The sequence below is a fragment of the Poecilia latipinna genome, unplaced genomic scaffold (assembly GCF_001443285.1).
Source record: "Poecilia latipinna isolate Pla-1442-1.1 unplaced genomic scaffold, P_latipinna-1.0 Scaffold3411, whole genome shotgun sequence".
Classification (NCBI taxonomy): domain Eukaryota; kingdom Metazoa; phylum Chordata; class Actinopteri; order Cyprinodontiformes; family Poeciliidae; genus Poecilia; species Poecilia latipinna.
Genome location: NW_015116027.1, coordinates 6,530 through 21,481, shown reverse-complemented (window position 1 = coordinate 21,481; position 14,952 = coordinate 6,530). Strand labels below are relative to the sequence as shown.

Here is a 14,952-nt window from a genome sequence, read left to right as displayed (position 1 = left end):
TCTCTCTCTCTCTCTACCCGTCTCTCTCTCTCTCTCTCTTTCTCTCTACCCGTCTCTCTCTCTCTCTCTACCCGTCTCTCTCTCTCTCTCTCTCTCTCTCTCTACCCGTCTCTCTGCAGCCTCCTCAGTTTGTTGACATTGACCTCGAGGAAGAAGAAGACTCCTCTGATGAAGAGTACTGTCCTGATGAAGAGGAGGAGGACACAGCTGAGGAGGTGAGTGAGTCTGTCAGATCCTCTCCTCTATATTATGGGATGGAGAGTTAGGGGTTGCCATGGTACCACAATAATTAGGGCTGAAAGGTCATTTACAGTCCATGACTGTCAAGTGTAACCATAACAACAGATCAAACCGTTTCCATGACGATGGGTTACTAACACCCTTTATGCAGATGTTTCTCAGTGACGCTGACAGCCTCGCCTCGCCTCCCAGAATGCACCTGTGCTCTCCACCTGAACATCCGGACCAAGAGACCCGGGAACCTCAGGAGGTACTATGACCTCTGACCCCTGACCTGCTGTCCCATGTTTTTCAGGTCACTTGCATTGATTGACTGTTTAACAATTGTGGGAGTTTTTAATGTCCAAGTTGAGAAATCTGAAGGCAGAGAGGCAAAAAGCTGAGATGTTCTTGGTAACTGATGATGTTGCTGGTCAGTCAGGGTGTCTCTGATCGTTTCTATCGCTGCCAATAATTTATCTGTCAACTCAAACAGTTGCTGTCACAAAACGTTCTTTCACAAGCAGCACAGCAGTTAGTAGTTATACTCTTCCTCCTCGCCTTTCATCTGTAACCATGGAGATGAGCTGGTAGATAATTTCCACTCTAAAATTTCAGATATAATCGCTCCCATTGAAGTGAAGGTTGTGTCTCCATGGAGAAATCCACAGATCTGCTAGACAACCTGCTGTAGGGCCGAACATAAAACTCAACTTCATGTTTATTATGAAGCCTACAAATAAAGACCGTGTAGCTGTTGTTGAAAAACGAGAATTTTTCTTCCTGTTGCTCATCGTTACCAGGTCCATTGATGTCGTGTGTAAAAGTGAGACCACAAAGACAGCAGTCACTGCCCAGATAGCACAATATGAGTGAATCAATGTCAGGCAGAAACACTGAATCTACATTGAAGCCTGAAACGAAATTGAAAGTAGTCGGTGACTCACATGTTGACTTAACGTTTGAACCATAACTGACTCTATATCAACGTTGATACAACCATCATCTGAATGTGGATCAAACATTTTACTAAAGCAGAACCAAAGTTTATCAGCCATCTGTGTTTCTCATTTCAAACTGGTTCCTGAACCCACAGAGCTCTCCTGACCTCTGACCTCTGACCAGGGCATCAAACAGCAGATTTGATTATAAAAATTAGCAAACGTTTCATATAATATCTTCAGACTCTTATAAAACAGACATGGGCAGTTTCAATACCGAAAATCTGTTACACTTAATATTTTCTGATTAGTTTTCTACTTCTTTGGCTTTCAGATGAATATATGACTTTATACACTGTTAAGACAATGATCTACAATAAAAGTGCTACACTGCATAAACTAATTTTAATCCAATTGTGATCATTATATCTAAGAAAAATGTTCTACTGGTTAAGTTATGTATTCATTAAATCATGAATCTAAATCTAATTTAAATTAAGGGCGACTCAAAACAATCATGATCAATCTATTATTTCAACATGCACTAAAGTTAAACGTCTTTAAAATTAACAAAATTAAACTAATATTTCCAACACTATGAAGACTAAAATATGGAAACGTTCTTTACACAAATCAAGACCTGAACGATGCTGAAGCTTTATTTGCCACATTGATAGAATCCAGACTGAAACACCTGAAATGGATTTTCAGAGAAAATGATAAAAATCTGAAAATTAATCTGCACATCCACATAAAATGCAGTAGCAATGCTGCAGCCAAACATAACGCATGCAGAAAAAAATGACCCAATTTAAAAACTCAACTATAAAAGCCTAAAATAAATTATAGATCAGTTAATCTCCTCTTCCTGCTGTCTGGATATCTGACCCACCCTTTCTTTCAGAAAGTCCAGCCTTCAGTGATCGGATCTGAACTTTCGGCTCTGATCAGGTGTTAAACACAGCAGGTATCAAACTGGTGGAATTGGTCTGGATGAATCTCAGCCCATCTCCAGCCTCCGTTACTGGAAAATCAGTTAAACAGCCGCTTTCAGTCTGGTCTCCATGGTTACCGCAGCACTGGGACCGGCCTAGTCAAAGTGTTCATCGGCATCCATATAAACACAGACGGTAGAAGAACCACAGAGCTGGTTCTGGTTCTGATCATGTCACTGAACCAACTGGAGAACTGGGTTGGACTCTCCAGTCCAGAACTCAACTGGTTCCAGTCCGACTTGAAGAACTGGGATTTCTGTTTCCATAGGAAACGTCCCATCAAGAGGTCAGAGGTCACATGTGGGGTTCCCCGAGGCTCCAGTCTAGGACCCTCTGATTCAATATCTATAAGCTCCCACTGGCTCAGGTTACAGCAGGCAATAAGATCAGTTACCATGACGACGCAGATGATACACAGCTCTACGGTATGTTATCACCAGGTGACCTTTGACCCCATCCATCACTGAACAGAGATCAGAGAGATGTGTGGATGAGATGAAACTTTCTGAAAAGAAGCTGAAGTTACTTCTAGAGATATAGATCTAGAGCTTTAGATCTGGAGTCAGTTTCAGTTGTTCCTGCTGGATACCAGAGATCATGCTGACCTCTGACCTCTGACCTGACCCTTCAGAGCCACTTAAAGATGGTTCCAAAGTGGGCCTTCTACCAGCTCCAGTTCTACATTCCTTCACTGAAAGACTTTAAACTTCTGTTAGTTTAGAAATGACTGATCTGCTGCTGCTGGATCAACCTGCTGGTTCTGGTTCTGGTTCAGCATCAGAACCAGAACCAAACATGGAGAAGCTTCTATGCACCACAAATCTAGGATAAGCTTCCAGAAAACTGAAAAACAGCCAAAACCCTGAGTTCCTTTAAATCCAATGATCAATAATCTGATGTGTAACAATTTGAAAATGTGATGTTTCAGTTGTTTGCTGTTTCTCTCACTTTGTATGTTTGTGTTTTTATGATGTGAAGTTCTTTGAACTGCCTTGTTGCTGAAATGTGATGCACAAATAAACTTGATTGGTTGCAGTCAAATTTATGTAAGGTCAGACTTGACCTCCGACATTTTGTCCAGAGTGTGGCAGGTCAGGTGACAGACCAGGTGAGCAGCTCCTCCGGTGCTGGTTCCTCTGACAGTTCCTTCCTAGAGAGGCTAAACGCTGTGGAGGCGGAGCTAGACTGTAGCTCCGCCTACCCCTACAACCAGGTAACATCTCACCTGTCTCTTTGTCTCGGAGCTCCCTTCTGCCTCTCACCCGTCTCTCTCTCTCTCAGCCTCTGGACAGGAAGCCAGTGGCCGATGAAGAGGATGGCGGTGATAAAGGCTGCCTGGCATTCCGGACGCGCTCCAAGCTTCCTCTGGTCAACGTTCCTCTGGACCGCCTAGAGGCGGAGCTTCTGCCCCCTGACATCACCGCCGACATGTACGACCAGAGCCCCGCACAGCTGGAGGACCGTCATTGGACCGAGTGGCTGCAGGGTCTCCTGGCACCTAGTCCGGAAGGTCAGAGGTCATGGCATCTTTGGGGGTTCCTCAGTGACGCAGTATTGGGCAGAGCGCCCACTGTCGGCTGTAATCGCACCTTTCTAGCAGCCCAGCAGTCACCTGGTCGCAGGACGTTTGTTTTCACACCCAGATGCTGCGAGCTGAGCTCTAGTGAATCTGTTCCCCATCCATGCGTGCAGAGGCGGTCCCAGCCTAAAATGTTCGCCCCCAGGCGCGCTCCTGGGCTACGTTCTTCTGCTGGTCACGTTAGGGTCAGAAACTGTTCACACACAAGTCTGACTGCGGTCAAATCCCCTGATTTGACAGCCAAAGGAGGCGGAGGGAAGAAGTGGGAAAGGTGCGGGGGTGGGCTGGGAGGCGCTCACGCCACCCCCCACAAAATGCCTCCCCAGGCAGTTGCCTATGTCGCCCATATCAGAAACCGCCACTGCATGTGTGGAACTAAAAGCTGTCCGATGGTTTTCAAAGTGTGCAGCTGAAGCCATTTTCTCCACATCCAAACAGAAGCTGCAGCCAGTGCTGCACTGAAGGCCGTTGCTGTTTGCTGGGCTTTCGTTTCATCAGCTGCCTTCGTCTGGTTCTGATTGGGTCACCATGCTGTCAGCTCCCAACAACTTTAAAATCCATCTGTAGATGGTGGCGGCCATCTTTACTTCCATAAGCAGGGAGCTCCTGGGTGACGGCTACGTTCTTTTGGGTTGGAAACTGTTCACACACAAGTCTGACTGCGGTCACATTTAATCAGTAAATCTGATTTTAGCATGAAGACCTGCAGTGAGAATGAAACTGATGACAACTGATGTCATCCTGACCGTCCGTCCAGGACCCTTTAGGTCGGTCTCAGTTCCGATGGAAACATCTGAACCTTTGCGGGTTAGATTGCCTGAATTTTCAGGTGACCTCAGGAGATGTTCTATCAGAAATCTTTCTGTACTCTGCAAACGGTTGCCTTATCTGCCTGAAGGTGCCGCTCACAGCAGTGGACAGAGTGGGACGTGTCCTCGGTGGACGACTGTAGGGATGATGTGTGGAACCTGGACCAGGCTGGATGATTGACAATCCGTCTCTTTAACTCCATCTTGTTGCTTTCAGAGGAAGCTGATGATGACGATGACCCAGAGTACAACTTCCTGGAAGACCTGGATGAGCCGGACCGGGAGGACTACCGGACGGACCGAGCCGTCCAGATCACCAGTAGGTGTTCAGGGTGGGGTGGTGCTGTGAATCGGTTGGTCTCCATCTGAACTCCGTCTTCTGTTCCAGAGAAGGAGGTCAACGAGCTGCTGGAGGAACTCTTTGACACGGTGTGTTTTTCTGGTTTTCTTGTTCTGGTTCTGGAGAACATGCAGAGTGGACCTTGGTCCCGTCCAGATGTTGCTTTGACTGGTTTGTCCTCTGTAGCTGCAGGAGGAAGAGCTTCTAGCTGAGGAGGAGGAGCAAGAAGTCCCATCAGTGCCCAAGTTTAACGTCCCACAGGTTTTACGGTGAGCTTCACCTTGAGGAGAGGATAGTTCCTCCTGAATGTCTGAGGTGGTGGAGAACTGCCAGAAGGTCCAATTGTGTCGGATCTGTTGGTGGGTGGTTGTCATTAGCAACGGGTGAAAGCCGGTCCTCCTGTTGGGACGGTCCAGCAGAGCAGTGCTGGCACCGTTTGGGTCAGGAGGAATAGAAATGTCCTGTGCTGGTTCTCTGACTAAAGATGCCAAGAGAAGAGTTCAGCAAAGAGGAGGACATCCTGATGCCTCAGGTTCTAGCTGAAGCGGGTCTGTTTTCCCCAGAACCCAGGTTCACAAGTCGGTTTGCTGACTTTATTTCCATCAGTTTCAGCCCCGGGTTGATCGGATCCAGCCTGAAGCCGATGGTGTTTTAGTTTAGATCAGTTTCATTGTTTTGTTGCCGTCTTTAGCTTTGAGGCTCCGTTAGCCGGGATGCTGACGGAGCGGCGGCAGACGGTTCGGAAACAGTACGAAGCCGTGCAGCAGAGGAGAGCTCTGCAGGACACCACCAACCATCCCAGGACCACCAAGGGTCTACCCGGCCCTCCACTCATCGTCCTGGGAAACCTGACTGGTCCTGCCCTCCGATTAAGCCCCGCCCCTAAGACGGGTCCCTCCTTCCGATTGGACCGCACCCAGAAACTGCAGCTGCAGCAGCAGGTGCAACAGGTACGTCTTCTAAAACCATCAAAGAAACAATGGACCGGAAGTGATGAGAACCAGACTCATGTTAAGTCGTGAAGCAGAGCAGAACTTTATGGACCCTAACCCTCTGATGGTTCTGTCCTTCAGCACGTCCAGCTGCTGACTCAGGTCCACCTGCTGAGCCGCCGAGTCCACGCTCTGAACCACGAGGCACACCTGACCAAACGCTACCTGGTGAGTGTAGTGGACCTGTAAGGCAGGATTCAGGGCCCTAATGTCTTAATGTCTCTGTGTCCAGGACGGTCCTGTCTCTGTCCCTCAGAATATCTCCTGTCAGGTTAGACGATGTTTCAGTGGAGCGGATCAGATCAGTACTCATTTCGTCCTGCAGGAGGAGCTGCAGCACTTTGCTGGTCGTCATGACGACCTCTGTCCCTCCAGCCACTTCAGAGCGTGTAACCTGCAGGGGGCGCTGGACCTTTTGAGGGAGGTGGATCAGAGACAGCCCAGTCTGCCCTGCGGTTCTGGTTCTGGAGCCTCCAGGCGGCTGCTGCCCACCATGATTCCCACCACCAGCAGTAAGACTCAAGCCTCGGTTCTGACCGCTCAGCTACAGTTCCAGTTCTTGGGTGTCAGTTCTTGTTCTGGTCCGATTCAGGTCACGCTTTTCCGCTGCTGCCCGCCGACGCCGCCTGGCTGTTCGCCACTCGACCCGTCTTCCTGTACCCAGAACTACTTCCTGTCTGCAGCTTGGACCCCGCCAAGCTCAGCAGACGCCAACGCAGAGTCTACACCGCCGGAGAGGACGGGTAACGATTAGAGTGGGTCACAGGTCAGAGCGGGTTTCAGTGGGTCCTGTAACCTTCTTCCCATGATGCCTTGCTGCAGGCTGGCGGTGCTGGGTCTGAAGCACTTCCAGGGGGCGCTGAAGGCTGACCAGCTGATCAGCTCCTTCCTGCTCTGCAGGAGCTGCTCTGACTTCAGGAGGCGGATCCGGGAGATGAGCGGCCCCAGAGCGCCGCGGGACGGCGTGATCAAGGTGATGTTGTTACACCTGTGTGATGTCACCAAGGAATGATGACAACACAGGTCTCTGATGTTGCATTTCCTCCAGGTGTTTGTGACGCAAGGCGTCATTCCCCCGCTGCCAGTCGCCTGCAGCAGGGTCTGTCCAGGCAACCAGCGCCCCCCGGTGGACAGAGACACTTCCACCATGCCCAGATGGCTGAAGGTCAGAGGTCACCCACTAGCCAGTTGTCCCTTTCTGTAGCTAGCAGCTCACCTGTGATGGTTGTCCCCTGTAGAACAGCCAGTCGATCATCCAGAGGACCAGGAGAGGCGCCGGCCCGTACCCCCCGTCGCTCCCCCCTGGCGTCGCCCTCAGGCTCCACCCCTCCTATGGCAGGAAGTCCCAGGTGTCCCGCCGCACCCAGCGCCGCCTCTTCACGCTGGCCCATAATGCATCTCTGCTGCCGCTCGCCAAAGCCCCAGCAGGGCAGGCAATCAGCCGCAGCGGAACGCTCCCATTGGCTGCCCCTCGTCCAAGCCGCTCTCTCTCCCTGCGTCAGGACATCCAGCAGAAATCAGCCCCCACGATGGTTTTCTCAGCAGCAGGCCAGCAGCTGTGGACCCTTTCCTCTTCCTCCCAGCATGCCGCGGGGCCCGACGTACTCCGACCAATCAGACGGCAGGAACCAGAGAGCTGTGCCCTTCCTCCAGAGGAAGACAGGAACAATTCTTCATCATCACTGAGTCCGTTCTCATCCAGCGCAGGAGACGAAGAGGAAGAGGAAGAAGAGGAGGTCTGGTCAAAGATGGCAGTCGGTCTGAAAGGAGGAGGAAGAGGAGGAGCTGTTGAGGGGGGGGCGCAGGAGAGGACAGCGGACGAGGCAGAGCAGGAGGAGCTGGACGGAGACGGGGAGGAAGAGGAGGATGATGAGGATGGGGGACGAGAGGACAGGGGGGGGGAGAGAGAGGACAATGGGGACAAGGATCGTCGTGGCGACGACGAGGAAGAGGAGGAAGAGGATGACGAAGAGGAGGAAGAAGAAGACTTCGACGACCTAACCCAAGACGAGGACGAGGAGGAAGTGATGTCATCAGCGTCTGAGGAGTCCGTCCTGTCGGTTCCTGAGTTACAGGTGAGGGCAGGGGTCGGTGAGTCGGCGACCACTTCTTCGGCCTTGTTGTTATGACAACGGCGGTGTCTCCCGCAGGAGACGATGAAACAGCTGACCTGGCTGGCAGCAGAGCGACGACTCTGCGACGGAGACTCGGAGGACGACCCGTCTTCGCAGGAGGACGAGGACGAGGAGGATGACGAGGCGAAGGGGGAGGAGCCAGCAAAGGGGCGGAGCTTCCAGACCAGCCTGGACAAGGATATGCCATCCGGAGACAAGACACCCCGAGGACGGCGGGGTGCGGGCCGGGGACGAGGTGAGACCGTCCGCAGGGACGACTGTGCTGGACGGTACGAGTCCACCGACCTCACTGGCCATGTTGTCTCTGTCCCTGTCTGTCCTCAGGCCGCAGCCGTCCGCTGCGCGGCTTGGCGAGGACGCGTCTCAGTAAGGATGCGTCCAAGCTGTCCCTGCTGTATGACGAGAAACTGCTGGATAATGACCCGCTGAGGGACAGCAAGGACGCGGCGTTCGCCCAGAGCTACCTGAACAGGGTGGGTGGCCCAATCCGATGCCTGGATTAAATCTGAAGTGCTGCTCTCTGATTGGTCAGTTATCCAGCTGCTGTTACCACCTGCAGCAGGAAGTTTTACAGATTCACACATTACTGTTTTAATAATGTAAATATTTTTTCATTTAAAAACCAAAATGTTAGCAGAACATCTAGCATAAACCTGAGCTGGAGCTGCTAAACTGGCCTTTCAGCCAACTGACCAGCAGTAGGTAGGGGAGGGGTGGTCATTAAAATTATTTAAGCTGCTTCTGTGACTAATTTGAACCAGAACTTTGCAGAACCGCGTTGCTGCTGGTCCAGACTGCTCTCTGTGATGTCTTGCTGTCCAGGTGCGCGAGGCGCTGCAGGACTCACCTGAGCAGGTGCAGGAGTTCGTTTCTCTGCTCGGCGAGTTCGAACAGGCAGGAGACGGACAGGAAGTGACCAGTCTGTTCAGGAAGCTGCGCTGCATCCTGGGAGAACACACGGACCTGCTGCGGGACTTTGCTGCATTCCTGCATCCTGAGCAGGCGCTGCAGTGTGGGCTGGTGAGTGCCTGCAGTACCGTGTTTCCACCCACAGAGGGCACCAACTGAGACAGAATCAGGCAGGAATGAAGAAATTTAAAATGTCAGAATTGGCACAGAAACAGAGAAAATTTAAAACTTAAATTATTTAGATTTAACAAATTTTGATCTTTCATTTTTCTGAGGCAAATGTTACATTTGATTTACATTCAGTTTTTTAAAAATATAAAGCAGCTTTTAGCAGAGCTTTGGATGCTAAATTATTAAAACTGTTAATAAATATCAATACATTGAAAGAGCTTGATGTCTCTGATCTACCTGGTTCTGATTCTGGTCCAGTTTGAGGAGCAGCAGGCGTTCGAGCGGAGCAGGCGTTTCCTGCGGCAGCTGGAGATCAGCTTCGGAGACAATCCGACTCATTACCACAAGATCATCCGAGCCCTGCAGACCGGACCCGACCCCAGCCCGGCCCACATCCAGGAGGTACATGAGCTTCTGGTTCCGCTCAGATGGTTCCACTCCCATCCTGGTTCCGGTCTTGGGTCTGGTTCGGTCTTTGTTCCGGTCCGGTTCCGTAATCCTAACCTTTCTCCCAGCTGAAGGTCCAGATGGCGGCGCTGCTCAGAGGCCACACCCATCTACAGGCTGAATTCTGGGTATTCTTTGACGACCTGCGGCCACCAGCGGCTCGGCCCGAACAGTTCGAAGAGGCTCACCTGCCGGAGGAAGGAGACGGCGCGGAGGGGGGCGGAGCCAACGGCCAGGTGTCGAGAGGCGGAGCCGGCTTCGAGGAAGTGACGCTGCCGGACCTAGAGGAGGAAGAGGAGGGGCATAAAATCCCACCAATAAGGAGCCGGCGCCAAAGGAGGAAAATGGAGTCCCACCACAGCTACAAGGTGCCTGGTGATGTCACAGAGACCGAAGGCTGTGATTGGCCTTCAAAGACGGCCTGATTTTAATTTATAAAACTTGAATCTGCTGCTGACGTTAGCAAAGATTAAACTTCCTCCCAAGAGTCTGAGTTAGAGGATCGGTGCCCCCTAGTGGACAGGAGGAGTTCAGAAACAGCTTCAGGGTGGAGCAGCACTGCCTGCTGCGCCACGTGCCTGCAGAGACTGCTGCTCCACCCTAAAGGCAGGTGGCGCCACCAGGAGGCAGAAAATAATCAGCGTCAGTCAGCCAGCCCTGAAACAGCAGGAGAAGAAGATTGTTAGAGGCGCAGAAACAGACAAAACCCAAGCTGCTGATTGGCTGTTAGAGATGATGATGACGATCCAATGACTTCATCATCATCATCACCATCAGGGGTTCTAATGTAGAACCCCTGATGGTGATGATGGTGATGATGATGATGGTGCAGAGTCTTCGTCATCAGCAGGTTGTGTTCAAAGGCTTTGTTCTTTTTGCAGGGCTCTGATTGGCTCTGCCTCTGTCACGATGCATCGATCAGCCGACATCGGAGGAAACGATGCTCTCGCTGCCATGACAACAAGGTCTGAGTCCTTTACACTGTTACAGGACTTTTAGCTAAAATTAGTTTAATTCAATTTTAAATAATATTTTCTCTTATTTGTCATCAGCTGGGGATCAATAAAGGTTCTCAGATCGAGTTCTGCTGGTTTAGGGTCTTATTTATGTTTCCTTTCTGCACGTAAATATGTCCCGCCTTATTTCCGTGAACAAAGGCGACGTCAAGTCTCACTGTTCTGTGTTTAAAACGTTATTCAGCTGAGCGACCACTAGAGGGCTTCCTGCCTCTAAGGAAAGTTTCAGAGAGCATCAAATATGGTGGCAGTGGAGCTGCTGATGAAGATGAAGATGTTTGTTGTCAGACTAACTTAATGAGGGGATCATAAGTGATGGAGAGGTTCAGGGAACTCTGCCAGCCTAAACAACTCATGTTCCTGATTGATCAAGAGAAACTCATCAATACATTGGCCTGTCGCAATCAATCAGATGGTCAATTAAAATAAGCTCAATAATTATTTTATGAGCTAAAAAAATTAGCTCAATAAAAGCTAATTTATTGAGCTTTTAACCCATGATGTCGCTGTGCAAACTAAAAACATTTGCAGTTTTTAGTTTTTCTCTTCTCTTTTTCTACCAAAAATTGGATGATAGTTTCATTGTGTTGCTTTTATTTTGAAGGATGATGTTTTTTACAGAGGCTTCATAATTGATTTTATTAGGGGTTTTTTTCTGTTATTTTGGATATTTTAAATGACTTTCAGTTCCAGTGTAGAGTCTGCCTAAAAAACCAGAACGCTGCTGCTGGCGTTCTGACTAAAACCAGGAAGATAGAGACACCACCCGGTTCCACAGTAAACTGCTGGTAGTTTATAAATTACTGAATGGATTAAAGAGCTGCTGCTGCATCAACAGGCTGGTTCAGAACCAGAACCAAACATGGAAAAGCAGCATTCAGCTCCTACGCACCACAGATCTGGAACAAACTTCCAGAAAACTGAAAAGTGCTGAAACTCTGAGTTTCTTTCAGGCTAAAAGCCTCAGCCTGTTCAGAGTTTGATCGTTGTATCTGATGTTGATTATTCTGGTCTGGATTTCTTTCACTCCATTTTTCCTCTGTGACGTTTTCATCCTGTGACTTTTAACCTCTCCCTCTGAGCCACCTCTGACCCGCTGAGCCGTACTCTAGCAGAGCTCAGGTGTCGTCTGGCAGGTGAAGGTGAAACTGACCCACCTGTCCGCTGCCTCTCAGACCTCTCCAGGTGTGTCCAGAGCTCTGAAGAGTTTGGATCCTCTCTACGCCCAGATAGGCTCCGCCCCCGACCTGCCAGGTGACACACAGCTGAAGGGGGGTCACGGCAGCCCCCGCCCAGGTGAGTTATGTCACTTCCTGTTTGGGCTGACCCTGACCCAGGTGTGTTCTGACTTTATCAGTTGGGTCAGCAGATCAGAGTGCTACATCATGGGAAAGTTTTCCTATGACTGATGAGAAGGAGGAGGAAGAGGAGCAGCTAAATGACGAAGAGCAGGAGAGCCCCACCTCGAAGAGGAGGAGAGAGGAAGAGCTCCGACCGCCGGCTGCCTTCATCACCGCCGACACCTCCTCTTCCTCAGTCGCTCCTCCCATCTGTTCGTCCTCTTCCTCGCCTCGGCCCAGCCTTCCTCCTGACCTCCCCGTTTGTGCCAAGAACATTTCTCTGACTGCGAGTGGAGAGAAGGTGATCCTCTGGACCAGGTGAGACTCCAGTTAGGCTCCGCCCCCGTTTGGCTCCGCCTCCTCATATTTTCTCAGTAATTCTTGTTTTTCTTCAGGGAAGCAGATCGTGTCATATTGACAATGTGTCAGCAGGAAGGAGCCAATCAGAATGCTTTTCAAGCCATTTCTAATCTGCTTGGCAACAAAACTCCCAGTGAGGTAATTGGCTGTTATTTCCATGCAGCTCTCTGATTGGCCAATCAGTTTTCAGACTTTTACCCTTTGACCTCTTCTCAGGTGTCTCAGAGGTTTAGGGACTTGATGCGATTGTTTCGGACTGCAGCTCGTCACGCCACCGCAGAAGAAGAAGCTCTGCCCACTGACCCAACAGCCAATGAAACTGCAGACTGACCAATCACAGCAGTTCTTGAAGGATCAGTTTGTGAATCTGAATATTTAGGTTTTGTTTTTATTAAGTTGATGTTTTCGTAACAATAAATAACCTTTTGTAAAAGCTTGTCGTGAATTTGCTTACTCTGATTGTAGACGACCACTAATTCTTTATTATGGATGAAATTACTTTAAAGGTGAATGTTGAGGTTGCAATGCATTGTGGGTAGTAGAAGGAGATGGAACAATGTTTAGGGACCGGCGCCGTTCTTTTCCCCCGGTTCTCGGTTTGTAATTTGGACTCTCCAGGAAGCTGCTAATCCATAAATGAGCAGTTTGTAGATACAGTGTATCACAAAAGTAAGTACACCCCTCACATTTCTGCAGATATTTAAGCATATCTTTTCATGGGATGATACTGACAACACTGACAAAAAGACACTTTGACACAATGAAAAGTTGTCTGTGTGCAGCTTATGACTGTAAATTTATTCTTCCCTCAAAACAACTCTAGATACAGACATTCCTAAACCATTGTCAACAAGAGTACACCCCTAGAAACTCCACCCCGTAAATGTCCAAACTGAGCACTGCTCTTCATTTTCCCTCCAGAATGTCGTGTTACTAGGCCTCAGGTGCGCATAGGAGCCGGTGTGTTCAGTTTTGTAGTGCAGCTCTCTCACTCTGTCCTACTGAAGGTCCAACATGGCAAAGATCTCTGAGGATCCTAAAAGACGAATTGTTGCGCCGCATGAAGACGCCCAAGGCTGCAGGAGGATTGCTGACACCCTGGAACTGAGCTGTGGCCAAGATCATCCAGCATTTTTAGCTGGATCCACCCAGAACAGACCCTAACCCTAACAACCCAGATCCCAACAGGTTCTAGCACAACTATGACTGCAAAAACTATGAAATTGTTATAGTGACTAATATATGCAACGGTCTGCGTACAGTACATGAGTCACTATTTGAAGCAAGTTTGAAAGCAGACAAAAAACCTGCCAAAGGGTAAATTTTACTTAATTTAAAAAATTTGAAACAAAAAATTCTCTACATTTTCTTGAATGATAAATAAAATACTTAAAAGTACACTCATAACTATATAACTATAAAATTATATTGTTTATGCTGTTCATTCACCCAGAGTCAATTTTACATTTTACTAATGTTAGGAAAATAAAATTAAAATATGCTAGTTTTAAACTTAACCATATGTACAATATTATATCAAATCATCAGCATTTTAAAATAAGAACACTGGGTTCCAAATTGCCTATTTGTTACTTTAGGTTTAATGCAGGAATCTTTTTTTTTTTTTTTTTTTTTGATAAATCCCCAAGAAAAGGAAACAGATGCTGGGCAGTTCAGAAAAAAACAGGATGGAAAGAGAAGTTCTCTGTTCACAAGTCAAATTCTTTGGTGATTTTCTAGGAGTAAGGAAGAAACTTAAAACCTGGAGAGAGAAAAACAAGGTCTAGGTGAAAAATAAATCTCTTTCTGACAACTAGGGTCTTTTTTCAGATGTTTAGAAATGGAGGAAGAGGAGATTCCAGATGTAACCGACATGAGAAAATCCTCTGAGAATGACCTCTGCTCTTTCTCTCTTCATCTTTGGTTTTGAATACGTCTCCAAGAAGGTGACAAAAACATTTAGACCATCCCATCTAGGTAATTTGAAACTGCTTAGAGGTTTAGAAGGGGAGTACAGACCTTCAATGCATATATTAAAATTAGGACTACACCACTTAATAAAAACCTCCACTTCACAGAAGCAAATCGAATTTCTTTCTTTGCAGCTGCATGAGCAGTTCCCAAAGGCGCCTTTGCTTTTTCTCTTATTTTTGTATTTTGTTCATTTTTCTACTTTTCTCAGGTAATTAATGTCTGTTTTATGGTTTGGACTTCTTGATGGTTTGAGTGTAATGCTGATCTGTTTTTCTATGCATTTAATTGTCTGAATAAAACTCTAGATATGTCTGAAGTTGAATGGGAACTGGTTGTTCTCTGTCTGATTTCCACTTTGTACATGAGGAACCCTGAATTCGGGACAGTAGAGGAAAACAAGAACATTTTATTCCTCTAATTTAACACTTACATTTAAAAAGGATAGATGGATGGCAGCAGGTTATAGAAAAAAAATGCTAATTTCCACCTTCAGTCTGTCTCTGGAAAAGTTTATATGATTAACGGATCATAAATAGGTGAAAAGCCAGTATAATAATAATTACAGCCCTAGTAAAAAAAAGTATACTTTAATATTTTAAATTTTAACTTTTTTGTGCTTAGTATATTTTAATAGTATTTAAATAGTATTAATTTACCATTTTTAGTATACTTAGTATACTTAAACTTACTTTTTTAGAACAACTTCAAGTTGTACTTAGTATACT

The 14,952-nt window shown here is 47.9% G+C and overlaps 1 protein-coding gene across 5 annotated transcripts in view; it reads left to right on the top strand.

The window, feature by feature from the left end:
- Positions 1–12,690, top strand: part of gon4lb (gon-4 like b) — a 26,281-nt gene extending 13,591 nt beyond the window's left edge. For 2 of the 5 annotated variants that reach the window (XM_015023776.1, XM_015023778.1), the window contains exons 7-30: positions 120–215; positions 392–490; positions 3,237–3,368; positions 3,437–3,665; positions 4,761–4,862; positions 4,932–4,972; positions 5,070–5,152; positions 5,575–5,833; positions 5,957–6,043; positions 6,201–6,387; positions 6,468–6,618; positions 6,698–6,848; positions 6,924–7,040; positions 7,114–7,950; positions 8,026–8,245; positions 8,335–8,483; positions 8,833–9,030; positions 9,349–9,492; positions 9,606–9,905; positions 10,419–10,502; positions 11,729–11,849; positions 11,923–12,211; positions 12,289–12,391; positions 12,470–12,690. In XM_015023776.1, coding sequence (XP_014879262.1) covers positions 120–215; positions 392–490; positions 3,237–3,368; positions 3,437–3,665; positions 4,761–4,862; positions 4,932–4,972; positions 5,070–5,152; positions 5,575–5,833; positions 5,957–6,043; positions 6,201–6,387; positions 6,468–6,618; positions 6,698–6,848; positions 6,924–7,040; positions 7,114–7,950; positions 8,026–8,245; positions 8,335–8,483; positions 8,833–9,030; positions 9,349–9,492; positions 9,606–9,905; positions 10,419–10,502; positions 11,729–11,849; positions 11,923–12,211; positions 12,289–12,391; positions 12,470–12,583 — 4,293 coding nt within the window. In that variant the 3' untranslated portion in view covers positions 12,584–12,690. The remainder of the gene's footprint in view (positions 1–119; positions 216–391; positions 491–3,236; positions 3,369–3,436; positions 3,666–4,760; positions 4,863–4,931; positions 4,973–5,069; positions 5,153–5,574; positions 5,834–5,956; positions 6,044–6,200; positions 6,388–6,467; positions 6,619–6,697; positions 6,849–6,923; positions 7,041–7,113; positions 7,951–8,025; positions 8,246–8,334; positions 8,484–8,832; positions 9,031–9,348; positions 9,493–9,605; positions 9,906–10,418; positions 10,503–11,728; positions 11,850–11,922; positions 12,212–12,288; positions 12,392–12,469) is intronic. The other 3 variants (XM_015023779.1, XM_015023781.1, XM_015023780.1) reach the window with 3 other exon arrangements.
- The last annotated feature ends 2,262 nt before the right edge of the window (positions 12,691–14,952 follow it).